The sequence below is a fragment of the Phalaenopsis equestris genome, unplaced genomic scaffold (genome assembly GCF_001263595.1).
Source record: "Phalaenopsis equestris unplaced genomic scaffold, ASM126359v1 Scaffold207870, whole genome shotgun sequence".
Lineage (NCBI taxonomy): Eukaryota > Viridiplantae > Streptophyta > Magnoliopsida > Asparagales > Orchidaceae > Phalaenopsis > Phalaenopsis equestris.
Window position 1 is genome coordinate 35,527 of NW_018227168.1, and position 27,827 is coordinate 63,353.

At 31.1% G+C, this 27,827-nt stretch overlaps 1 protein-coding gene across 7 annotated transcripts in view; it reads left to right on the forward strand.

Annotated features, from left to right (window-relative positions):
• Positions 1 to 26,297, forward strand: part of LOC110036526 (40S ribosomal protein S15a-5-like) — a 32,635-nt gene extending 6,338 nt beyond the window's left edge. The window contains exons 2-4 of one of the 7 annotated variants that reach the window (XM_020740998.1): positions 2,203 to 2,363; positions 9,500 to 9,577; positions 26,277 to 26,297. In XM_020740998.1, coding sequence (XP_020596657.1) covers positions 2,203 to 2,363; positions 9,500 to 9,577; positions 26,277 to 26,285 — 248 coding nt within the window. In that variant the 3' untranslated portion in view covers positions 26,286 to 26,297. Of the gene's footprint in view, positions 1 to 2,202; positions 2,364 to 9,499; positions 9,736 to 10,484; positions 10,524 to 14,013; positions 14,091 to 19,105; positions 19,139 to 19,205; positions 19,227 to 20,652; positions 20,686 to 26,276 lie in introns of those variants that run through there. The other 6 variants (XM_020740997.1, XM_020740999.1, XM_020740996.1 and 3 more) reach the window with 6 other exon arrangements.
• The last annotated feature ends 1,530 nt before the right edge of the window (positions 26,298 to 27,827 follow it).

Genomic DNA, 27,827 nt, shown 5'->3' on the forward strand with positions numbered 1-27,827 from the left:
TATATATATATATATATATATATAATTGATGAGTAGTATTTCGAGCTAAACGAGCCGAACATGAACGAATAAATCTTTGTTCCTGTTCGACTTGTTTATATATTGAGTACAAAAAATTGTTTGTGTTCGGCTTGTTAACTTAACGAATGAATCGTACACGAGCTTCTTAAGGAGCCGAACATGAACTATTCGACGGCCCTATCTATGATATCGAGTAACAAGCCGTTTTGACGGCCCTATCTATGATATTGAACTTTTTCAATAATGACAGGTTTAAGTTGCTCTAAGTAGAGTGTTGAGACTTACAGAATACGGGAATATGCCAGTTGAAAATGGAAATTATAAGCCCTATGTATCAATTTATGTAAAATTAATGATCCTGGTGGATTTGGACTAGGTGCAGAGGGATATATTAATATAGCTGAAGGACTGAGATGAGAAATTTTACATTTCAACAAACTTGATGAGAAAACGATAGACTTATGAAGGAGTGCAGTCCTAAAATAAAATGATTTGTAGAAGAGAAACAAGATTGAAGGGGAGCCTAGGGGTGAGCGGAGAAATGACCAAAAGCTATTTCATGTGAGGCAATTTATTCATCGAGTAACAAGCCGTTAGGAAGGTTGGGCTGGGATTGTCTCATTCATGTGAGGCATATCACAACTAAGGTGGTGCTTTTCATCAAGAAGAGTGCTTTCAACCCCTTGTTGGGATCCTCTTTTCTCTTAGTTATTTGACTTTTTTCCATCTTTTGTAACGTTGGACTAGCATATTGGTTGACTCAACCGTTTCCCACTACAAGTTGAAACTTTTGTCATCTTCTAAAGAAGATAATATGATGATCCCACAAATTTGGATTACTTATTATGTGACATACAACCAAAGGTGCAATCTCACATGCGGATTCATTATTAGAATATACAGAAAAGCAAACTTGAATGTTCATTGTTATTTGGGGAATTTACATACATAGCACACAATTTTTATGTATTTACATATCTCACACCTAAACTTTCATATTTACACAGACAGCACTCAAATGTTTGTTATCACATCGAAATAGCACTATTACCACTTTTTAAAAGTGAAATGCACTTTTTAATGCATAGGTTTAAAACATCAAAATGCTATGTATGTAAACATGAAAGTTTAGGTATGAGATTTGTAAATGCATAAGAAATGTGTGCTACATATGTAAATTTACCATATTATTTTTTGAAACTTAGAGAACAGGATTTTGGATGTAAGATAGTCAACAACCCAAGTAGGTTCTTTCACTCTTTTCATCCAAAATGGCATGGATGAGGATGAATTTTATTTGAAGCCTGAGGTGGAAAAGTATCTTTCATTGCTCTTCATTGTGGTGTACAAGCAACATCAGAATTATATTGTTGGATCTGCCTTTGTTACTTCTCTCACTTCAATTACTTTAATTAAAGAGGCAATCCACCCTTCTTTTTATTGTCCTCCCATTTCCGCTTCTTTTATGGGTAAAGATTCCAACAAATTTTGAGTTTATGGCCAACTTATCGCAATATAGAAATGACAGTCTTGCATTCTTTTTAGCTTGTTGTGCTTCAGTCTTCTCCTTTTGGGAAGCAAGCTAAGCTTTTTATCCAATTGGAAGAAATTTGAGTGGAATAACTTTTATACTTTCTTCAAGAGTATTAATGCCTGAGAAAAGCTTTGATTTTATGCGGACATTTTCATAAAACAATACAATATATTTCATGAATGAGAGAAGTGATAAAATGGTCCCCTGACTCTTGTAGGGGGGGCATTTGAGTCTCAAATTTTATAGAAGTGTCAATTTAATCCCCATGTTCTTTTCATATGGGTTGAAATAGTCCCTAATAAGGACTATTTTAGCTCCTATTAAAATAGTCTGTGAACTAATTTAGCATTTTTGTGAACTTTGAGACTAAAATGGCCCCATGTAAATAGTCAGGACACTATTTTGACACTTTACTCATTCATGAATATTAAAGTCTCAGTCAATGAAATTTCTAAATTAGCAGATACTTGCACACTTTGCCCGTTATTATACTTAAAATCCTCACACTGAATCCACTTTTCTTCTAAAATATTTGAATATTCCATGACAACTTATATTTTTTTGATAAAATTTCAAGTCGATAGTGCTAACCAAGTTGTCATTGTTCTCATATTTGCAGTTACATATTTATGCGACTCTTTTTGCAGGATACATCAAAGATTTTCAAGTCTACGATCCACACAGAGTTGGAAGAATTACTGTGGAATTGCTAGGAAGAATTAAAGACTGCAAGGCTTTGACGTATAGGCAGGATATCAAAGCCAAGGAAATTGAAGAATATCGTGTCCGCACTCTTCCAACACGCCAGGTTATTACCCTTGCATATGAGTCACTTTTTCAATTTCTACGTGCTATCCTACTTTGCATGATTGAATGTGCTTCTAAATTATTATTTGCTTGTATTTTTGCTAAAATATTAGAAACAGCTTCTTTCATTTATGCATTACTGTAGTGTTATATATATGTTCCCAATGCTTACTTTGAAGCTACCAGAGGCAGCCTCATGAATTGCTGATTGGTTCATACTTGATTTTTTTTTTTTTTTTTTTTTTTTTTTTTTTTTGCTTTCTTTGGTTAGATTTTATATGAGTGACATGGCTTGTAGGGCTGTTGTTGTGTAGGGATGTAATCAGGTTGAGTTGTGCTCTTGGGTTGTTGTAGTGTAGGGATGTAATCGAGTTGAGTTGAGCTCCTGTTGAACTTAACTCGAGCTTGACTCGATGTAGTGAGCATTGGCATGAACAGAAGCTTGAGCTGAGCTAAGCTTGATAATTAAGTTAGAGCTTGACTCAATTAAGTTCATTGTAAGCTCAAGCTTTGAATATTGCTTTGAATTGATGGACCATTTATGACATGTCTTAGATAATTTAATAAATTACTTGAATAAAGGTAAACCAGGTTGTTATTGTTTTTTTTTAAACAAGATATTTATAACGAGCCTGCTCAATGCGTAATTCGGTTGAGGCAGCCTGTGTTCAAAATCAAATTTATGCATCATACACATTTTAATCTATGCTCTAATTTGAGATTGTCTTTAAAGTCTAGCTTGCAAGCTAGTAACGAGTAAATCTCAGTTTGAGCCGCTTGGTGTACCGTACATATTACTATGTGTGTAGCATGTGCTTATTTCTCAGGACATGAGATCAGACAATGGAGTTTGAGAGAGGGAGAGGCTTTCGTTTGAGTTGAGAGGAAAATCTTATGTGGTAATGATTTAATGTGATAGGTTGCAATATTATTGAATTTTGTTGGACAGAATATCTTAACATCGTTTATATTATAGGACAAGAATATCCTTGCATGTGTCACCTCATCGGCATAGTGCCTCTTACCCCAATTAGGGTTAGGGTTAGGGATGGAGGATAGGGTGGTTGAATTAAGTTTTGTGGATTGAAAGATTAGGAGTGGAAAACATAAATCTCTAAAAATTTAGGGTTTGTCCTGCTCTAATGCTAAATGACATTGGACTAAGGTTGTTAGATGGTATGAGGTGATCACTAGAGGGGTTAGGAAAGCTGTAGAACGGGAAAGAAGGGTGAAAATATGGTGAAGACTGAGAAGCAGTGCTCTTGGTGGCTGGACAGCAAATCAAAATTGAAAAACTGATGATGGGCTGCAAAACCTGCAGCGTAAAATGTCTTTGGACATATGGGAGAGGTCACTACTTAGATCAAATCATGTTACAAGTACACAACTTATGAAAGATAGAATGATATAGACCCTGATAAGAGAAAACCAGTAAATACAAAATTAAACCCAAAAGTGTCTCAAATCAGACTGCAACAAACTTATATATAGTTTTCAAGCAAATTAACTTAATACTAGTGCTAATTAAGAAAGAAAGGAGACTAACGGGGCTAGTCACAGCTCTAGGTTGTTGGAGCATGTGAACCGGGCAGCAATTAAACTGGAGTTTCCAGTTCACGGGAGCCCCGATCCCATCCTGCATTAAAATCAATGTTGTTAGGAAATATCTAAGCTAAAATAATTTTTATTAATCTATAAACTTGGGAGATAATTTGTCTAAGAAATTTAATAATGGGTTGGGTGGTTGGAGTTTCTTTTTATGACAACAATTAGGGTGTCAAATTGGGTTAGTAGGTTAGGTTCGAGTCTGACTCGAAATTGACCTGACCCAATATTACTTGGACCGAACTGACCCGAGTGTTAAATGAGTCAGAAAATCAAACCCGAACCCGACTTCAAGTTGTCAATCCAAATTCGACTCATATAACCCGTTTAACATATGATTAATAGCTATTCAGGTTAAATTTTGGTCAATTTCGAGTCCATTTAGAGTTAATGGGTCTGTTTCGGGTTGACGAGATAATCCTAAACCAACCAAACAAGTTAAACGGGTTAGGATTCCTAACCCGAACCTGATTTGAAATTATTTGGGCTAAATTGAACTCGGATGTTTTTAGTATAGTTGGTATGCGGGTCAATTCTTTATAAAACTAGTGGTAATTGGTGTGTAAAGATCATCATCACAATCAATACTATCATATGAATTGATGTTAGGATTTAGGATGTGGTTTGGGTAGCTGTAACTGTTTCAATAAGCAGCTGCGAAGTTGCTTTTAGGATAATCAGCAGTTAAGAAAATAATTGACGGTGAAGCAATGTGGATGTTTGGATAATTTGTTGTGTCGTAGCTATTTATGAGAAAAAAATATTATAATGTTCTTATGTACATGTGTTAGCTATAAGTTTATAATTTTAGAAATAATTCAAACAAAACAACACAAATAAGTTTTAGCAGTTAAAAAAAAAGAAATCCATTATTATACTACATAAAGAGTAATGCATTACATAACGTAGAATAACAAAATAATAAAAATTACAATAACAAGTGATGTTATAACATTACTCTTCATGTCCAAATGATTCGGCCCCACATGCTCATCAATTCATATTTTTACATACCAAAGCAATCAAAGAGACTAGGGAAACATAGATGTCGTAACCAAACACACCTAAACGTACACAGAAGGAATAGAGCCCCATAAAGTCCCCTTGCTCATCATATCATATTTTAGGAAACCACAACACAGAAGAAACTAGCTCCACAACATAGGAGAGGGAAATCGAGAAATGCATAAACCTTAGAAAAAAAAAAAACTGAACGAGAAGATAAAAAACGAATGAACACGCCTGCTTGATATGAGGGAAGACAGGAAAATTAAGGCATGTTTGCAATGAAGAATGATCTGGAACAATATGATGGAGGAAAGAACCAAGTTAAAAAATCTGATGGATCTACGGGAGACTGCGAGCATAGAACTGGGAGAGTTGAGGGAAAACGAAAGTGAAACCGAGGAACACATGGGGCACATGAGCTAAAAGTAGACAACCACAATGTGTTTGAAGGAAGAAGAGCAAGAAGGATAGCGGGCTGAACAATCAAGGGAGGAGATAGAGCGTCGAAACTCTATGTATGGCTTGTGGGGAGAAGGCTTTGCGTGCGGGTAAAGAAATCAAACCGAATTGTAGGATTGATTCAGGATTTATTAGTTTTTTTAAGATAATAGTAAGTTGAGTATGCATGTAAAATGTTAATATTAAGTTTTATTAAATTAGGAAATTATAGATTGAAGTAACATTTTGGATTGGAAGAAGAAGAAAATTGTGAAAAAAAGGTTAGTGTTTATTTTAAAATTTATTTATAGTCAATTAAATAATGAATTATTAAGTGTTAATATGGGCTCATTGCTAAAAAATGTCAAAATATGAGGTGAAAAATAATCAGATAAAAAAGCAAGAAAAATTGACAACATTTATCAAGTTAGAGCTTCATATTTAAGTTACAAGTAGCTGTTTTTAATTGCTGTTAAAAGTGAATAGTAAATTTTATTCATTAATGTCAAATTTTTGGTAATTTCAAATTATTAACCGGAAAATTGAGAGTTGCTGAATTTGTATGAAGAAAGAAGAGAAAATTTGATTTAAAAGATAATCAGAGAAAAAACTTTTAAATTAATTAGTTATGTTTTAGTGAGCTATTTTAGAAATAAAATTATTTTACATGCACATTTAATATATTTGTATTAGTCAAATGAAGTAAATTGGAGGAATAAGCTTTTACATTGGTCTCTTAAATGTTAAGGTGAACAATTATTATTTTGTTTACATTAATTTTTTTTTATTTTCAAAGTATTTCATTTTTTCATACTTATTAAAGACACGAAATGCATTCTTATAGTCTAATGAAGATAAATGAAAACATTATGAATTATTTCTGATTTCAATTCTTTTATTTTTAGCACTCCATTAAATAAAAAATAAATGGATCTGATGATTGAAAGAAATTAAATATAATTTGAATGAAAGCTAAGTGATTAAGTTTATCAGAGTTACCCCCTTATTTTATTAGTTAAAAACATTACTGTACTCGTGCACTTTAAATATAAGAAAAATGATAGATTATACATTGATAATGCAAAATGGTAAATGTTATACCTTTATAAGTACCACACATCGGAAACACGTATACATGAGTCTTGAGATCCAATGAACAAAGATACAAAGAAGCGCAACTAAGGAGGACCTACCAGTAGAAGGCCACAGAGCCCGCCAACGGAAGATCAATGGGCCCACTATCAGAAGACCAGAGGACCAACTTGACTAGGTGCAATTCTCCTAAACCGGGCTAGAAGCTAACTTGATGCAGGTCATCCTAGCCAAGAATCAATGTCGATCAAGTCGAGCAGAGGCATTGACCCACCTCTCGCCGCAGCCTGACACAAAAGAAGAGTTTAACATCGACAACCATCTCACGAACGCTCTTGAGATTCCTTATCAGAGGCCAAAAACTGGTCGTAAAGCATCTCTAAGGACTCCTCTGTGCGGAATGAACTATCTGTCAGATTACGATAATTTAACATCTGCTTGATGACCTAGTCTCATTTTGTTGGCAGGAGCTCCTCACCTGAGGATCAATAGTAGGCAGCCTGACTAGAGCAGCTGGCTCGTAATGCCAAATTGATCGAGTTGAGTTTTGCTGACCTGAGACCACCAAAGGCTGACCGACTACCCCGATTCAGCACAGGCAGACAATTAGGTCTTGCTGAACTAAGGCCATTGATTTCAGCCGATTGAGTCGTAGGATAGCCGAGTCGAAGGCCTATACATATAAAATACTTAAATTATCTTGTAACTCTCTCATTGAAATAGGGACAGGTATGTAATTTTATATATTGTATCCTTCTCTACAAATAGAGAAACCATTTCCTGAGAAAAAGTTAATAAAAAATTCAGTTTACTGTTCCTTACAATGTATCATTCTATCTCTTTATCTTTTGTCTTACGCTCTATTCCGTGGATGAGATTCACCGATAAACCAAGATTCAACAAGTACATTTTGACTTTGCTCTTAAGATGACATCTTGAAAGAAAAATGAAAGGAAAAAATGTAATTGATTAAAAGGATGCAAAAATAATTGATCAAAATATCTTAATAAACAATTTAATAAAATGAAAAAAATGTAAAGCTCACTTTAAACATTGATTAGCATATTTCTTTGAGCATTCATGTTAAACATTTGTATAATGATTTAATGCATAATTAAATGGTAATTATTCACTAAATTTCCTTAAACTTAATCTATTGTTTAACTATTTTTTCATAAAAAGGTCCGCTAGACTGATATGATTGATGGGAGAGAGTTTGTTTGCAGGAGGAAAGGGACTTTTAAAATTAGGCAGTAGTTTGTTTGAGTTATATGTTTTATTATTTTTTTTGGTACTACTTGTTTTACTGTATTTCTGGATTTTATATGTATTTTTAAAGGATGTTTACTTATATATTGTAGTTTAGTTTCTCTTTTATAATTGAATTTTATTGTGAACTAATATTACTATTTTGAAATATTTACTTGTCCGACCGGCCGTTCCCGCCATGATTAGCTCCAAGTTCTTGTACTGGGTCGTGATTCTTTTAAAAAAAATAATTTGAAGAAGGATGATAAAGACATGAAATTATTTGAGGATGTGGAAAATAGAAAAATGTGGTTCTGATATCCATTTGAAAAACATTAAAGAAAAACATTGCCCATTTTTTATTCCTTTGGGCAGAAGAGATACATTATTTATAGGAGAGACACCTAATATAACGGAAAAAAATATGCATGTAATTAACATATTCAATTAAAATCAATTGTGCCATTAAAAATTTATTTTGTATGAAGAAATAATTGGTAGATGAACTACATACGAAATGCATAATGGTGCGAATTGCCAAGATGGCTAATATAGTTGGTGGCATTTACAATTAATGGAGGAGATGCAGGAACTATGGATTGCCAAGGTGGCGCAGCAGAATTGGATGCAGAATTTGATGTGTTATTTTTGTGATTTTCATATATATAGATAAGCATATATAACTTCTAGAGTAAGTCTATATGACTACATCGGAGACATGCATCAGAGGTATATGAAGAGAAGGATAGTGATGATGTTGATTTAATTGAAGAAGTGTCTAAGTAACATTATGTGATTTGACTATGGTGACAATATCATTAGATTCATGAAGGTAAATTCTATAAATGATTATCATGCTGCCAATTTTGTATTAATTCAAATTTTAGGAAGTAAAATTGCTATTGATAGTTAAGTTGTTTTTCAGTTGTATAGAAAAATTTGGTAGGATAAATTGAGAATTATTATATTAGAGAAATGGTTTGGGGGGTATCTATTGAAGATAAGCTAATTAAAAGTATACTTAGAAGGTTTGACTGTAGAAAATAAATTATAGAAAATTCACCTATTAGATGTTTAGATAAAATTAGCGTTGGATCAATATGAAAGAGCATAAGTTGGCCTAACTTGGATAGTTGTTGTTCGAAATGAGTGCAAAGAATACATCAGCAATCTCAAGTAAGCAACACTCAAGTAGTATGAATATAAAATGAGGATTCATAATGTTGATTCCAAATAATTGGGATGAAACTAATGATGATATGATGATTTCCTACTTTGTTTACCTATTGAGTATTTTCTTAAGGATTCGTATGTGACTCTGACCAACCTCACTTTGTGGTCATATTTGCTAGACATTTCTCTTTAGAAGATAATTTTTTTTTTAAAACAGCTCATTTAATTATTTAATAAATAAATTCTATAATCAATGAAATTTTTATGCATTATTTGTTTTATAAATTCCTTTCTTGGACGACAGGTGACATTGTATTTTTTTGAGCTACCTTCGTGGTCGATCAATTTGCTATATAAAGTAAAATATTCTCTTGTAATTAGAAAGGAACATGTAACAAACCTTGAATGCAAATTATGGAATCAAAATAATCTTCTTCTGGGGCTACTATATCTATTTTATTTTTATTGTATAACCAGGTCCAAGTGCTCTAGAATTGAATTTGCAATTTGATCCTAAATAGATCCACTATTTATTTGCTTATTTTCCTTGGATTCTACCTTTTGTTTCTGCAGTGGGGTTATGTTGTCATCAGAACTCCTATTGGCATATTTGATCACGAGGAAGCCCTAAGGCAAAATGTTGGTGGTCAGGTACTGGGTTACTTTCATTGATGCAATTTTAATGAAACATTAAAATGGAAATTCTTCATGACACTTTTTAGCTTTGTTTTGAAGTTTTAATTTCTTCTTTTGCTCTTTAAATGTGTTGAGTGCTTTTATAAAGTTGTACATTTAACCTTGAATAAATATCTTGCTAAAATAATATATTGTAAGTTTTGAAATCAAATAATATTTTGTGCTTCTTTGAAGGTAGTGTGCTGGTGTTCACATCATTAGTCTCTTGATGTTCTTTTGATTAATCTCAATTTTTTCTCTAAAATTATTTTTCTAATATAGTTTCATTTCCATCGTTTTTGGCCATCATTTTTAATCCGGATCAGTTTTCTTAATTGTATTATCTCATAGCATACGTATAATCAGTATCTAATTTTTCTTAAATTTTTTGTGCTATGTTCAAATTCTTCTTTGAATTTTTAGCTATAAATTTATATTTCAAAAACTTTAAAATAATTATTATTATGTTACATAAAAATGTTAATTAATTTATATTTTATGCATTAAAGTTTATTTATTAATATTATTTTGAAAAAAATAATTTTAATCGTTTAAGATAGTATTGATCTATATGCAGTCTGGAAACCTAACGACGTAAGGCTAATGGTAAATAGGAGGTTGAAATAGTACCTCAATTATTTGGTATAACAATGACTAAGACAAATTATATAAAATTTTTAATATTTTATAGTAAATAGTTATAATCACTTATCTAAGGTATATTAAATGTGCCTTAATAAAATTTTATCCTTAAATTTTTCTCTCCATTCACTCTCATATTTTATCTATTGAAAATCTTTGTTTTGCTTTCAAAAGTTCTCCTCCTCCTTACTTTCTCTACATACTGCAAAATTCTCATAAAAATTTCCTCGATATTCTGCAGGATAATATTTTTTTATCATCATGATCTTTTTTCGCATGTCGTCAGGATCTTGTCTTCTTACACTTCTTAGTTAGCCATGTACATCTATACTTTAATTTTATTTAAAATTTGTTTAATACAAAAACATTTATTGTATTTTAATGAATTTGATATTTGAATTATTTATAAATATGATAATATAAATCAGTATAATATATATATATATATATATATATATATATACTTTGTGGCCTAAACTGCTTAGGAGAGCTCGTGATATAAAAGGCCTTAGTGCTCCCATCACCTGAAAGTTTTGGTAGTTACGAATTCACTTTATTTTATTGCATATATCAGGTTAGTTAACGATTCCTATATTAGATTTTATCACACACTAATATAAATGCATATATTGTAATATAATGAATTTGATATATTAATTATTTTGATTCATATTATTTATAAAATAATGCAAATTAGAATAATGTTGCATATATGTATGAAATATGGTTTCATTTGAAGCTGTAAAGAATTTTGTCAATAAGGCCTAAACTATCTAATTAGAACTTACAATGTAAATTGACTTTGTATCCCCCTCATCACCTGGAAGTCCTCGTAACTACAAATTAACTTTATTTTATTGCATTCATTATGCCAGTTAACGATTTCTATTTCAAACATATTACAACACACTAATATAAATGCATGCATTATACTCTAATGAATTTGATATATGAATTATTCAGGTACATCATATGTATAAATATGATAATATAAATTAGAATAATATTGTGTATATTTGTACGAAATATATTGCATTTGAAACTCTAAAGAACTTTGTTAAAATGCCTAAATTGCATTGGAAGGAGAACTTTGGATGTGAGCTTTTTATACCATCTCATTATTTGAAAGTTCTTTTAGCTATGAATTTATTTTATTTTATTGCGTATATCAAGGCAACCGTGCTTTTAATTGCATATTTATTTACTAAATTTTAGTTAATAATTACAACTAAAATCACCTGGAGGATTAGACTACATTTTACAATAATGTCACGTTTATTACTATGCTTTGATGGAGAGTAACGATTCACAAATGATTTTACTTTCACTTATGTCTGTGGACATAACCATTTAGTTAAATTATCTCCGTTGATAACACTAAATGCATTGAAGAGAAAAATATTGTCTATTGCGTCATGATTGCTCAAGATATATCATAATATAGTTTGTTGATTCTATGTGAGTGGTAGTTTTACAACAACTTATATTGATGATGATGAAGTATGTGAATTTTTGTTGTTAGAAGCGACAAAACAAATAATAGTTATTTATGTTGAGGTTGAGACCTTACCTACTGAGATTTCTGACATTGTTGGTTAGTCACACATTGTTGATCATTCACACATTCCCGTCATATCTATTGAACATGTGACAAATTTATAGGTGCGAAAATTATAAATAATGTTTTATGTAACTATTAGAGATTCATATTAAAAAGGAATATAAATATTATGACTTTTAATTTGTAGGTCAACTACAATTTCATTCAACACATGACCTAGGATTCTATAATATAACTTGTCAACCTATTGATTGACTGTAGCGCGCATCGATAATTTGCCTCTCACGCTCATTTAACACTTAAGTTAGTAGACAAGTTGAGTCTTCTACGCAATATATCACAAGGTATGCACTTGGATGTAAATGCTGATGAATATAAAATCATAAATAGTGACACTTATGAAAATTCCAGTGAACCAGAGACAAGTACGGTTTATAGTTAGCATGTTGTTGATCAGAATATTGCATTGTCAGGACATGATTTATTATATCAATATGCAAAACCAAAATACAAAGTTGGAGTCAATGGTAGACAACAATCAATTTTTGAAGCCAATTGTGCTAATAAAGAGTGGGATATAGTTGATGATTGTGATGCTCCTATAAATCAAATAACAATATATCAAGATGATGTCATTTCAGATGTATTATTAGAGAGAATGATATTTTAAAGTAAGGATGGATTAAAATGTGCTTTGAGTGGATCGTCAATAATGAATAACGTATAATACATAAAAATTACTTCAAGTAAAAAGATATTTACAATTCAATATGCCCAATATAATTTGAGACTCATCCATGTCATTGGTGTCTACATGCATCCAAGAGCCGGCGATTGGGGGGTGGATGAAAAATATTTGTAATTTGGGCATCACATTCATGTACTCGTCCAGTTATGTCAACCTACCGCCGAAATTGTACTCCAAAGTTTATATGTCACTACAAAGGTGTTGTTTTCTATGACAACTTAGATCTAAAGGCTAAAGAAATTGTTGTTCGAGTGAAATCAAAATTTAATGTTCATATTACATACATCAAATCATGAGATGCACATAAAAAAGAGCTATTAAATCATTTTTTTTTTGTAGTTTTGATGAGTCCTATTGCTCCTTATTTATTTACATGCAAAGTGATTCTCAAACCAGTATACAAAATAAAAGTCTGAAATAGTACGTGTTTTCATAATTTCTTCTGGAGTATATTTGCCTACATCTTGTTAGCATTGATGGGACATTCCTTTTAGGGAAATATGGAGGGACTTTGCTAGCTGTCAGGAATTGGCGAAAATAGTGTTCATTCCATTTGCATTTATAGTGGTTGAATATGAGAATGTTGTGTAATGGGCATGGTTTCTATAATTGTATGTTTTGGTGAAAGTCGTTTGGATCTGTAATGACCTTTAGATAATATTAGACGCACCTAGGACTAGCTCGTGGTTGTAGGGAGATCTTCCAAGGAGTTGTACATAAACACTACTTGCATCATCTACGAGAAATTTTTAAGAAGGTAATATAACGTTTTGCCATAGGGTACACCGATACTATTTGTGATAAAATGTATTGAGTTGGAAATACTAATGAAGCACACAATTTTAATATTCACATGAGTGATATTAAGAATATTAAAAAAGGAGGTATATGATTGGCTAACTGAATGAGATGTCACAAAGTGATCTTTATTATTTGATGGTGGCTATAGATTTGAAACAATGACTACAGATAAATCTGAAAGTCTTAACGAGGTATTGTGGTGTGCTCGAGATATACTAATTTAGGGCCTCATCCGTGTTTTCTATTATAATTTGGTTATTATATTTTTGCCACATTCAACTAATGTAGCACAATGGAGTGAAACAACAAGTTCAAATTTTATTACGTGCACAATGTCAACTTTACAAAAAATTGAGGGTGGAGTTGTCAGTTTTTGCAATCAATATGCATTAATTATCGCGAGCATCTGGTCTTCATTATGAATTGCAGAACATTTCGTTTCAACATAATTTCCTTAATGAATTGCTCATGTTCATACAATAAGTCACAAATCTATCACAAACCATATGTGCATGCGATTGCGGCTTTGGGATTTAGACGTTTTGATCACATTGCTTTTATTTCCAAGTATTTTACATTAGATTTCAATCATTAGACATGAATCATTATTCCATATAATACCTGATAAAATATCTTGGTCGCAATATGATCAACAACAAGGTATCGTTGCTTTGCTTCCCCCTTTGTTTAGAAGATATGGTGGTCTAAGAGCAAGTATGATTAAAATACAATGAATGGGACGAGAATTACAAACACAAGAGTGTGTAATATTTGTAATAATATGAGACATAATAAACCAATTTGTCCTAATAATTCAAGTTTAAAACATGTTTGTATGATATATTATGATTAAATTTTCCTTGAGCAGTACTTTTCTTCTAAATTTTGATATACACATTTAACTTTGAGTTTGTAAGCATTTCTATTATTTTGTAGAGATGGCTGAAGTCGCAGTTCAGGAGTTTATCGCCATTGTGTGATACACATTGTTCAGTCAGATATCGATACATCCTAACCAAAGGCACATCTGACCATTTTATCGTTAGGTTAATCACATTGTGCATCAAACTTAAATCTAGTCATACTAAGTGCTTTTTCTATATAAAAAATTATGGGAAATCAATATCACTACTACATTGATTGGATTTTCATAGAGCATAGTTCTTGAAGCAGCCAATCACTAGTGACAGGTGAGTGACCAATGCAATGCCCATGATTTATTTATGTACTACAAATTAGAGGTATCGATTGTGTTAAGACATATACAATTCATCAAATTAGACCACCATCTGATAGCTTTAATGAGAGTGGTGGTGCCCCCTAACAATATGCTTCATTTACACATAGATAAGATATTTTTGCATGCATATTTACATATTACTATGATTATTATAAAATTTTAACTTCTATTTTATAAATTCCTATAAGGTGAGATGATTGTCACTTTATAGGATGTATAAATAATTCATGGTGTTAGAGTGGTCGGAAATGCTCTAGTGGGCTTATGATTGTTGGCCCTGGTTTGTGCTGTTCGAGTGCCCAACATGTTGCAACGAGTTCTCGGGTAACCACTCTAGACATAATGTTATCTATCATAATATTCAAAACCATGAGATAACCTCAAACTTTTATATGTACCACTGTCAATCACAAACAATCATGTTGTTTTGTTGGCTCAATTGAAAATTTTATAGGGATTCTTACGATGATTTACGGCCAAATATTTTTCTAAGGCATTTCAAAGCTTATATTTTGTACATGTTGGGCCGTTTTCTACGTCCATATACATCTATATCATATGTTCATTTGCACTATTTACCATTATTGGAGAAATTAGAAGCATTTAGACGATATTCTTTGGGAAGCTCAGTGCTGGCACATTTGTAAAGACAATTTAATCTATTAACTAAGCCTATCCATGTTACTATCATTGTATGTTTGCACTTGCTTAAGGTATGGTGCCTGGAGTACTTACATGTTGATAGACCTACTTTTTATGTTCTCACTCATGAATTATCAGAAAAATTGCTTGGATTCAAGTGCATAATCAATTTTTATATGTATATATATCTTACCAGTTTCTTATTTGTTTAAATAACATGTAGATGAAATGAATCGTGAATACGTAAAGTGTTAGTTTGAAATATTAAAATATCTATAGACGAACTTGATGGACTCAGACAGTGCCATGTATATTACACATTTTATATTTATCTCATGTTTATGTGTAACACTTTTGTCAGATATAATTAAATATGTAACTTGATACTCAAATTATTTAAATGTCATATTTAAATGTTTAATTGATTTTGTTGCATGATGTATGTTTTGAAAGCATAGATATTTAGATTGTCCGCGTTCTACTTGTGAGTTGGAAACATGTCGAGTTACACCTTCTAGATTGCATTAACAATTTGCTAGCATTCAGTCTATAGTTGTTGACCTTATAAAATGAGGTTTTAAGAGAGTCGATGGGCGAGACAAATCATAAGTTGTCTAAATGCATTATCACCGTGACTATATTGAAATATGGAACAATTGTCGAGCATACATAGTACAATTGAGCCCACCATAAGAAGATCCCAAATCGGCTACGTATTTGTAGTGGTATAGATCATGGGCATCACTCAGTGAAGTAACTTTTTCAACCCCGTGATATTTATTAACCCTGATCACCAAGAGAGTGAATAGTGAAATATGTTAAGTATATTTTATAATTACTAATTTCTTCTACTATGATGCATAATAACAAATTAAAATTTTAAATTATATAAAAGGATTGCTTCATTTGTAGCAAAGACATCACAAATGTTTTAGAGAGGATCGTGGTGGAAGTGATTGTTCCATTAAACAAGGATATGATAAGATTTTAGAGCTTTCTCATAGAGTAGGACAATCAATTTATATTGATTATATTGTATTCAATCAACCAAGTGTACATAATTTTGAGACGGGGCCATCTCAAAGACAAATATAAGACCGCATGGCTCTTGTAGATTAACTTCTGATACTCCACGTCAGCCAGCTTTTACTGCTCCAAGATGATCAGTAACTGAGCTCCATGGAGATCTTCAGTCGTAAGAACACAAATCTCCTTTAAGTAGGTCGCATGATCAAGCATATCCATAATCATTTGCCTATTTTATTAGTTAATATTTATGAAATCCTCAAAATTTGTATGACAATCAACATATGAGAGTGCATCATATCACTTATAGTGGACAACCTCTGCTGGTGGAGATATATATTTAAATTTTCAAAGCATGTCTGTATTTGTGCCTATATCAGATGTCGGCCTACATTTGGGTATATCTCTGGTTTACATGATCAATTCCAATGAATGAATAAAGCTACTGGATGCCACATCAAATTACAAATGATGCAATTGAAGATGAAAATATTGACATAGAATTTCAAGAATATTTGTTGCGACTCAATCAGTTTGACTACTATTTCGATATGCGCTTAGATTAGACGTCATTTCATCATCACGTAATAGATGATAGTACTTTGTATGCTTTATGTTTATGAACATATTTTAGTTTGAAAGAAATATTATTAATTCAATTTATTCTTAATTAATTAATATTTTTTCACGTTTTTACTTTTATTAGGGTTTATTAAACGAGCTTGAACAAATAAATTTTATATTCTTTTTAATTATAATATTGGAATGAGATATATTATAGTTTAATAGATTGATGATTATAATGTGATAAATTAAACTAATAATACATTGATTAATTAAGTATTATTTAAATATTAATTAATTAATTACTAATTAATTAAAATTTAATAAAGCTAATTAAAAATACTATGTAATATATATTTTTAAATAATTTAAAATAATAGATAATGAAAATATATATTAATTGCCCCTAACAGTAGTGTTTCTGCTTCTAATTATTTTTTTTCGTGATTCTTCCATGTAAACAAATTATATACATGCTTCTTTATATAAATTGCCCTTTAATAACTCCTATTAGCAGAAAATATGTGAAAAAATATGAATTAAATAAGAATAGATCAAATTCATAATATTTCTTCCAAACTAAAATATGATCATAAAAATAATGTATACAAAGTACTATCATCTTCTATGTTAGGGTGGAATGACGTCTGATATAGGTGTATAGCGAAATGGTGGTCGGATTGATCGATGTCGTAGTTGATATTCTTCAAATTCTACGTCAACTTCTTCGTCTTCAGTTGCATCGTTCGTAGCTTGATGTGACATGTGGTGATTTCTTTCATTCATAGAAATTGGTAATGTATAAATGAGAGATATAACTAAATTTAGGCTTACATCAAATATAGATGTTGAGACGGCATGCTCTTAAAATTTAAATCCATGTATCCGCATGTAGAAGTTGTCTAGTCTAAGTCATATGATGCACTCTCACTTGTCGATGGATTGCATAGTTTGAGGGTTCCACAAATGGACTGGATGCAAATAAATTGTCGCATAATGCGATTCGAAAGGTGACATTTGACATGTTTCAAACTTATAAATGGAATGACGATAATTCAAATACTTATGCTCTTACAACATATATCATGCAACAATACCATATAAATATCTAAATTTGACATCCAAATAATTTGGGTATCAAGTTATATCTTTAATTATATTCGACATAAGTATTACACATAAAGTAATATATATGGTTTTGTCTGAGACCATCTTGTACTCATTACATCTTAACATTTTTAACTGGTACTGCACGTATCCATCATTCATTCAATTTACATGTTATTTATACAAATGAACAGAAGCTAATAAATATTTTGTCTCTGTGTGTGTTGTGTGTGTGTGTGTGTGTAAATTGGTTATGTAGCTGAATCCGAGTGCTTTGTTTGATAATTCGTGAACATGAACATAAAGTGTTGGTCTATAAATATGTAAATGCTCTCGACATCACACTTGAAGCAAGTGCAAACTCCCAACGATAATAGCACATGTAGGCTTAGTTGATTTAATTCTCTGTACAAGTGTCAAAACTAACATTCCAAAAGAATATTATCTAAATTCTTCTAAATTTTCTAATAATTTTAAATATTACAAATCAACATGTCCAAATGTATCTAAAAGTAGATTACTCCATATGTACAAAATATAAGCCTTAACATGCCTTAAAAAATATTTGGTCATAAATCTTCATAAGACACCCTATAAAATTGCCAATGAGGCCAACAAAGCGGCATGATCATATAAAGGTTATCTCATGGTTCTGAGGATGATGGTAGATAACATTAGCCATGGGGTGGTGACTAAACAACTCGTCGCAACAAGCTGACTAACCCGACCAGTGCAAACCAAGGCAAACAATCATAGGCTCCTGCTTAGGCATTTCTTTCCACCCTAACATCATAAACTATATGTAATCTTACCTTAAAGAAATGTATATTATATAAGTTAAAAAAAATACAATAATCATAATAATATGTAAATATGAATGCAAAATTGTTCTATCTACGACCAAAAGAAACATATTTGTGAGAAAGCATCACCGTTCTACCATTTAAGTTATTAGTTGGTGGTCTAATTTGATGAATTGCTTGTGCCTAACACAATTGATACTTATAATTTGTAGTGCATACATAAATCATGGGCAATGCACTGGTGACTCACATTCCACTAGCAAGGGATTGCTGCTTCAAGAATTGTGCTCTATAAAAATCCAATCATTTTAGTAGTGATATTTTTGCCACATAATTTTTATATAGGAACACTTTGTGTGACCTGATCTAGGTTTGTTATTTGATGTGATTCCCCTAACGATGAAATACTCTATGGTGCCTCTGTTTGGGATGCATTGATATCCGTCTGAACATTGCGTATTGAGTGACAGCGGTGACCTCTCGAATCTGCAGCCTCGACCATCTCTACAAAATAATGAAAGTGCTTGCAAACTCAGTCAAATGTATATATCTCCAATGGGGGGCGTTTATGCTTCTCATTTATTTATTTATTTATTTTTGATTCTTCCACAAGTAAATTATCTACATGCTTCTTTATATAATTTGGTTCTGGTCAGCTTTGTTTGATCGCTTGCTGTTGTTTGTGTTTATTTTTGTTTGCAAGTATGTTTTTTTAAGGATATTGGCGGATTATGCTTGACTTAAATTTTGTGATTTCGAGATAAGCTGGTTATAGTTTCTGATTTCATGTCTACTTGAACACCATTAGCACTACAACATCTGCCTGTTCAAACAAAATTATAAATTATATTGACTGCTCTTTTCTTCAGTTGTTACTGATCTCAGTCGGAGATTTAAATCTCTGGTCTCTTTCTGTTGGTAAGTTGCAATTTATCAAATTTATATTTTGTCGGATTTCTTCTTATATTTTATGCTTTTATGCATGTTTTGTATGTAAATGCCCCAAAAATAAATTAAAAAATTCATTTACTCTAATGTTATGTATTCCTTTTAACTGTGTCCATTAAACAAAAAAAACAAACAGAAGAATAAAGTAAAAAAAAAAGTTTGTCTCGAAATTAATTTACTTTTAGAAAGAAAAACAATTAGCGATTAATTATAAAAATAAAAGTTTAATTTATGATTATAAAGATATAATTGTCTCCTTTTAAGTGTCATATGTTACAAATCAACATGTAATCCAAATGTATCTAAAAGTAGATTACTCCATATGTACAAAATATAAGCCTTAACATGCCTTAAAAAATATTTGGTCATAAATCTTCATAAGACCCCCTATAAAATTGCCAATGAGGCCAACAAAGCGGCATGATCATATAAATGTTATCTCATGGTTCTGAGGATGATGGTAGATAACATTAGCCATGGGGTGGTGACTAAACAACTCGTCGCAACAAGCTGACTAACCCGACCAGTGCAAACCAAGGCAAACAATCATAGGCTCCTGCTTAGGCATTTCTTTCCACCCTAACATCATAAACTATATGTAATCTTACCTTAAAGAAATGTATATTATATAAGTTAAAAAAAATACAATAATCATAATAATATGTAAATATGAATGCAAAATTGTTCTATCTACGACCAAAAGAAACATATTTGTGAGAAAGCATCACCGTTCTACCATTTAAGTTATTAGTTGGTGGTCTAATTTGATGAATTGCTTGTGCCTAACACAATTGATACTTATAATTTGTAGTGCATACATAAATCATGGGCAATGCACTGGTGACTCACATTCCACTAGCAAGGGATTGCTGCTTCAAGAATTGTGCTCTATAAAAATCCAATCATTTTAGTAGTGATATTTTTGCCACATAATTTTTATATAGGAACACTTTGTGTGACCTGATCTAGGTTTGTTATTCAATGTGATTCCCCTAACGATGAAATACTCTATGGTGCCTCTGTTTGGGATGCATTGATATCCGTCTGAACATTGCGTATTGAGTGACAGCGGTGACCTCTCGAATCTGCAGCCTCGACCATCTCTACAAAATAACAATGTGATTCCCCTAACGATGAAATATTCTATGGTGCCTCTGTTTGGGATGCTTTGATATCCGTCTGAACATTGCGTATTGCGTGGCAGCGGTGACCTCTCGAATCTGCAGCCTCGACCATCTCTACAAAATAATGAAAGTGCTTGCAAACTCAGTCAAATGTATATATCTCCAATGGGGGGCGTTTATGCTTCTCATTTATTTATTTATTTATTTTTGATTCTTCCACAAGTAAATTATCTACATGCTTCTTTATATAATTTGGTTCTGGTCAGCTTTGTTTGATCGCTTGCTGTTGTTTGTGTTTATTTTTGTTTGCAAGTATGTTTTTTTAAGGATATTGGCGGATTATGCTTGACTTAAATTTTGTGATTTCGAGATAAGCTGGTTATAGTTTCTGATTTCATGTCTACTTGAACACCATTAGCACTACAACATCTGCCTGTTCAAACAAAATTATAAATTATATTGACTGCTCTTTTCTTCAGTTGTTACTGATCTCAGTCGGAGATTTAAATCTCTGGTCTCTTTCTGTTGGTAAGTTGCAATTTATCAAATTTATATTTTGTCGGATTTCTTCTTATATTTTATGCTTTTATGCATGTTTTGTATGTAAATGCCCCAAAAATAAATTAAAAAATTCATTTACTCTAATGTTATGTATTCCTTTTAACTGTGTCCATTAAACAAAAAAAACAAACAGAAGAATAAAGTAAAAAAAAAAGTTTGTCTCGAAATTAATTTACTTTTAGAAAGAAAAACAATTAGCGATTAATTATAAAAATAAAAGTTTAATTTATGATTATAAAGATATAATTGTCTCCTTTTAAGTGTCATATCAGTTATAAATTTAATTACTGTAATTTTATTCCATTAAAAAAAAAGTTATAGGGTGTGGCCAATAGTTCTAATAAACCTCACACAAATACAACTTACACAAAATCTAAGAACCGTTAGTCACAAATATAATTCTTGTAAAAAAAAAAAAAGAAATTATCAACATGAATATAAGGAATATTCATATAGTCTCATTTAATCAAATGAGAAAACTTCAATGGAAAAATAATAGAAAAGTTAAATTGTTGAGAACCCAAACCTTTAATCGCAGCTCAATAAGCACACTGTTTGTCTTCACGATGAATAAACACCCATTGTACTTGCACATGATCGAGCAAAGCAAAATTTTTTTTTATATGAACTATCAAAAGTCAATGATACTCCTTTTGCTTATTACAATAGTTCCACAGCTACATATAATTCATTTCGATCTCAATATTATCCCAACCATAGCTGACAACCAAATTCAATGGCACAATCGCCGCCTCAACTTCAGCACAGGTTGAAGAAGCAGCTAATACCGGTGCAAAATATCACAATTGGTAAGCACCATTAGAATTCCACACACACCTCCAATACCACCAACAAGCAAATTATTCCATCTCCCATCCATATTGAATTTCAAAATATCTTTCTTAGGCTTCTTCCATAAAACCAGATTAGTCACCGACTTGTAATTCATAGGAATAATAATATTATACTGATTAAATACCTTCAACAGGTCCATACACACCGGTTTCTTAAATCTGTCATATCTAAACATTTTAAAAATAAAATTCCTAATGTAAATAAAACAGGAGAGCTTAGAAATCAGATTACCCATATCTTAGCCTCATTCCTAACAATCCAAAGAAACCAAAAGACTACAATAGGAATAAAAGCAAAAAACAAACCTTCTTCATAATTTCTCCAGCATTTAGTATAACCGGCAATGAAATTTCGTAAGAACATCTTTCATCCTTTTATCACATAGAGTAAAAACCTTGGACCAAATCTCTTTAGCAAAAGAACAATTAATAAAAAGATGCTCCACATTTTCATCATTCTGATTAACACAAAAAGCATCTAGAGGATAATCTTAGACCTTTCATCTAGTGAATATCATCCGCACAAATGATAAGACGAAAAAGCCTCCAAAAGAAAAATGATTGAGACGGTTTAACAAAAGAATTCCAAGCCCAATTTAAATCCAAACCATTAAAAAATTGCGAAGATGTAAGAAAAGTTTAAGAAATAGATCTATCACTTTGCCCTTCAATCTTGATCTTTTTATTACTGGCAGCGACATGAAACTTAGCAATCAGATTAGCATCTTCCATACTAACCAAATTTCTCAACTTATATAAATCTCAAATGTCATTGCTCCAACAATCTTTGAGAGCAAAATTCACCTCAAAATGGTCCATATAAGAATAATTATAAGGTTTAATTAATTCTTATATGATATACCGATTCTTAATTAAATTTTAATATTTTAAAATTTAATTTTAAGAAAACATATTGTGTGATAATTTGATATATATATTTTTGATTATTTAAAATCATTTAATTTCCTTAACATTGATACTAAATATATATTATATATTGCAATCATTTTAAATTAGTTATGTGCCACCCAATTTTTATGTATTTGTATCTCTAACACTAAAGTTTTTTTTGCGACATTTATACATCTAAATTTTTCATTTGATGTTAAAAATAATAGTATTTTAATTTTAAAGTAAAATGATATTATGTATAAGATTTGATATTTTGATGTTAGATATGTAAATAATTAGAATTTGGTGATATGTACAGTTTTAAAACAGATTATCATAAATTATTTTTTATAAATTATATTCTTATTATAAATTATTTATAAATTATATTAATTTGAACTCATGCTCATAGATTCAAAAGCCTTTAAATCATAATATCATGTGCTTTATTGAGCTAACAAATGACATGTGCTTATCTTATCAAGCTCTTTTTACTTATATAAATTTGTGGGGGATTAAAAAAGTTTTGACTGTGTTAAAATATGGGCTGAATAATGACGTAATAACATTGTAAAAAATTTTTAATTTCTTAAATTTTGTTTTTTATAATCTAAATTTCATATTCTTATTAATTATTATTAAGTATTTTCTTACAAATTAGAAAATTTATTTAATAGCTTAAATATTAATGAGAACATGTAATATAATTTTATCTAATTTTTTTAAAGATAAATAAACATTTAATTAAAATATTAAAATATGTAATAGATGTATATTAAATTTATTTACAATTTTAAAATGTATAATATAAATATATAAACAAATAAATATATGAGGGATATCCCGGGCTCGTATAATAACCTCCGATCATTCCTTTTAAATAAAAGTATGGTTTATAAAAATTATTATATATAATAAGACAATAACTTGTAATATAATATTAGTAAAATGTTATAATAATAGTAAGAAAGCAAAATTAAAGAATGATTATACCTGAATTTTGGGATTGGTGAAAAGGCATATACCTCATATTTGTGCTTGAAGAATTAAAAACAAAAAACTGTCGTTTTCATTAAAACTAGGCAAATGCAATACTGCTTAAAATGAGGGAAGAAATAAAAGAAAAATGAAAACTAAATTCTAGCTTCACAAATGATATTATCGTCCAAGTCATTTTCATATTCAGTTTATAAGGAGTCAAAGGCTAAAGAGGCAAGAAGTAGATATGTAAACTATGAGAAATATCCACTAAAAATTCCAAAAACACATACAACTACAAAATTTAAGTTGAAAAAAATGAACCAATTCAAGCTTCAAGTAGAGTGAACTCCTATTAACAACAGGTTGAGCTATCCTTTTTTTGGTTGGTTATCATCGCCGCTCTTAAACCTGATCACAATTAACCAGATCAAAGTAGTAGTATTTATACTATTTAAAAGAAATAACTGATTAAATTATGTTAATATTTTATAAATCAAAATTTTCAATCTAATCAACCAGGTCAAATAAAGCAAACAACCAGTCAAAATAAACCAAAAAGCCAACATTAGCAGCCATGCTAAGGAAAAAAAAATCTAGGGAAAAAAACAAATCGACCAAAACACTATTAGCTATTGTAAGATTAACATAAACTACCTGTTAGCCAAAACACTACCGACCAAACCAAGCTAAGCCAAATAAAAAACAGTCAAGCAAAATCAATCAACTTAATATTGTTCTGACATTTAAGCTTAGAAATTTCCTAAGCTAATGTAGCCAACATTGTCCAAAATTATCTTACAAGTTGATGTGATTTGAAAATTTGAATTTAACCATATATTATTGTCTTACTGATTAATTGATACCCTAAATAAAAAAAAAAAAAAAAAAAAACTAGAAATCATAAAATTAAAGGCACTTAAAAAAAAAAACTAGAAATCATAAAATTAAAGGCACTCATTTATCCTCACAAGCCACAATACACTTATGGACCAATATTTCAGATAATCGATTAAGTCTATGCGGCTGACTTACATCATTGATCCACCAAAAATACAATTGAATGCTCAAAACATCAACCATGTCACCAAATGAAAAACAAGTGTAGCACACACTCATTATCAATGATACAAAATTATGAGAGTAAGAGAGCAAAAAAAAAATATCCTAATACTGGAAGTTCTTATAAAAGATCCAACAAGTTGTGTAGGCTCTCATCATTAAGCCCACTTCACTCGTTTAACTCTTTCTCCTTGAAGAAGGAGGCGGTTAGGACTTGATGAGCATGTACGTCATATTTTATTGGAATTATAGCTTCAACTCTATGTGACAGGGTGAAAGACAGATGTCCAATAGAAGTTGATGGCGTATTGCACAACACCTACAAATCGGAGGGTAATATTTCAACCCATTGTCCTTTTACTCATTTTATTTTTTTCTTTAGTAAGTTAAGGATGTGTTTGTTGGCAATCCCTACTAGTCCATTCATTTTTGGATGATGTAATGAAGTGTACTTGAGTTACATTCCTTGCTTGCTGCATGAGTTTTTAACTTTTTTATCATCAAACTAGGTGTCATTATCAATGATATTGATTATAAGAGGTAGTCCATATCAACATATGATACCAATTCATATGAAATTGAGAACTACAATAGTGATTCCACCCAATGGCTTGATTTTAATCAATTAGAAAAAGTAGTCAATCATTACTAAAAATAACTTTTATTATCCGTTGCCCGAAGGAAAGTGTCCAAGGAGATCCATACCCTAAATTACAAAAGGCCAGGGGCTTGTAAATAATTGAAGCATATGACATGGTTGTAGTGACATGCGAGTGAATCTCTAACATTGTTAATATCTTTTTATGAGTTTTTCTTAGTCATTTCTCAAGGTTGGCCAATAGTAACCCCATTGTAAAATTTAATTATCAAGATTCCTTCCTCTTGAATGGCTTTCACATTCTCCTTATAAACTTGCTAAAGGATCACTATTATTTTATTCTATTTTGCACACTTCAATGAAATTAAAGTTATTGACATTCTAAATAATGCATTATCGATGATGCAACATTGTATTGCTTTATATAAGATACACAAAAAAAATGTGCAATTTTATGTCTACGTTTTATACTTAAATTTGGTGATATTGCACTTTAAAGAGGGTTATTTTCATGTTTTATTGCAGGTATATTGATTTTAGGCATTTGAAGCAAAAAGGAGCAAAAAAGAAGAATTTTGGAGTCAAAATGCAGTTTTTTAGTATACTCGCGTCAAAATTGGTGTTAGAGGCACCGTTTTAAAGAGAAGAGGCGCCAGAATCCAGAGATAAGCATGGAACTCCAGTAAACAGGTGCTAGCGGCGCCAAAGACGAATTAAGGTGAATTGTGGCGGTTATTGACTATTTTTGAGAGGTTCTAGAAGGCTTCAAGTAATTCAAATACCCCATGGAGTGGTTTAGAGCATCCAGACACTTTTGAAAATGCTTTTGAATGAAGAGATATATCTCTTGGATGAAGGGATTTGTCTCTTGATGTGAAGAGATTTGTATCTTACAAAAAAAGAGGGAATTTTGAATTTCTTTGGAGAAGAGGTTGATGCCCCTAATAAGAAGTTTAAGAGGAAGTTTTAGAAAGGGAGATGACGTGTGAAGTTTTAAAGTAGAGTTAGGTTATGGAGAGGATTTTCTTCTAGAGTTGTAAGAGGAGAGGGAATGTGAGAAATTTCTTCTTTATTGCATTTCTAAGAGACAATTTAGTGTGATTGTAAAAGAGAGAAAGTACATAAAGGGAATTTCAAGGGATTTGGTTGAGGAGAAGTGTGAGATAAGTTGTGTTATTTCCTTTCTTTGTTTTGGAAACTTATTTTTATATATAAAATCCATGTTTTGTAGTATCATTCTCATGAATTCTGAGTAATCTTATTTATCCTCCTCCCTACAATGAGATATGGTTTTGTGAAGAGTTAATATTGTTGTGCAAGGTTTTAAATGTCAATAAATTGTGATGATTTAAACTCTGATCTTCATTTACTTTTTGTACTTTTTGTCAGGCCAATTGAAATGTTAAAATTTATTGAGAAATATAAGATCCGAAAAAACTATGCTTTCTACAACAAGGTAAGAGTCACATTGAATTTCATGAGTGAGAATGTAGTCCATGGGGTTGAGTGCAAATAAATAGGCAAATATATTTTGATGGACGTAGAATTGGAGATTTTAGGGTGGCATACTAAAATTCCCAATTTGGTCTAATTTCTTGAAAACTAAAGCGAGATTGTTAACCCTCAGGGAAGGGAGAAGTGGGAGCTCTGGAGTAAGAGCCAATATCCTCTCAACCTAACCACGAATTTAGGGACCAAACTCTGGATTAGCCAATGTTTTTTTATGCACTCGATAAATGGTAAAGAATATGATTAATTCTATTTGGCACAATATAATTTTATATATAATTTTAAATGATTTTAATTACTTCACTAATCATAAACTCATTGTAAAGAGGAATGATGTTTTCTTAAATTTGAACTCTTCGTTAAAAAACTTTGTTTTATCTTATTAAGTTTAACTTTGAAGTCTAGAAAATAGCTTAGTTAACTTGGTTCTTTTTGCTGCATTTCCATTAGCATACATTAAATTCATGTTGACCTCACTTTTGGTTGAGGTCTAGAAACTTCTTTAGTAGCCTAGGTCTAGCCATAGGACTTTCCTATTGACTAGTCTTAAAAAACTAGAAAAGGTAC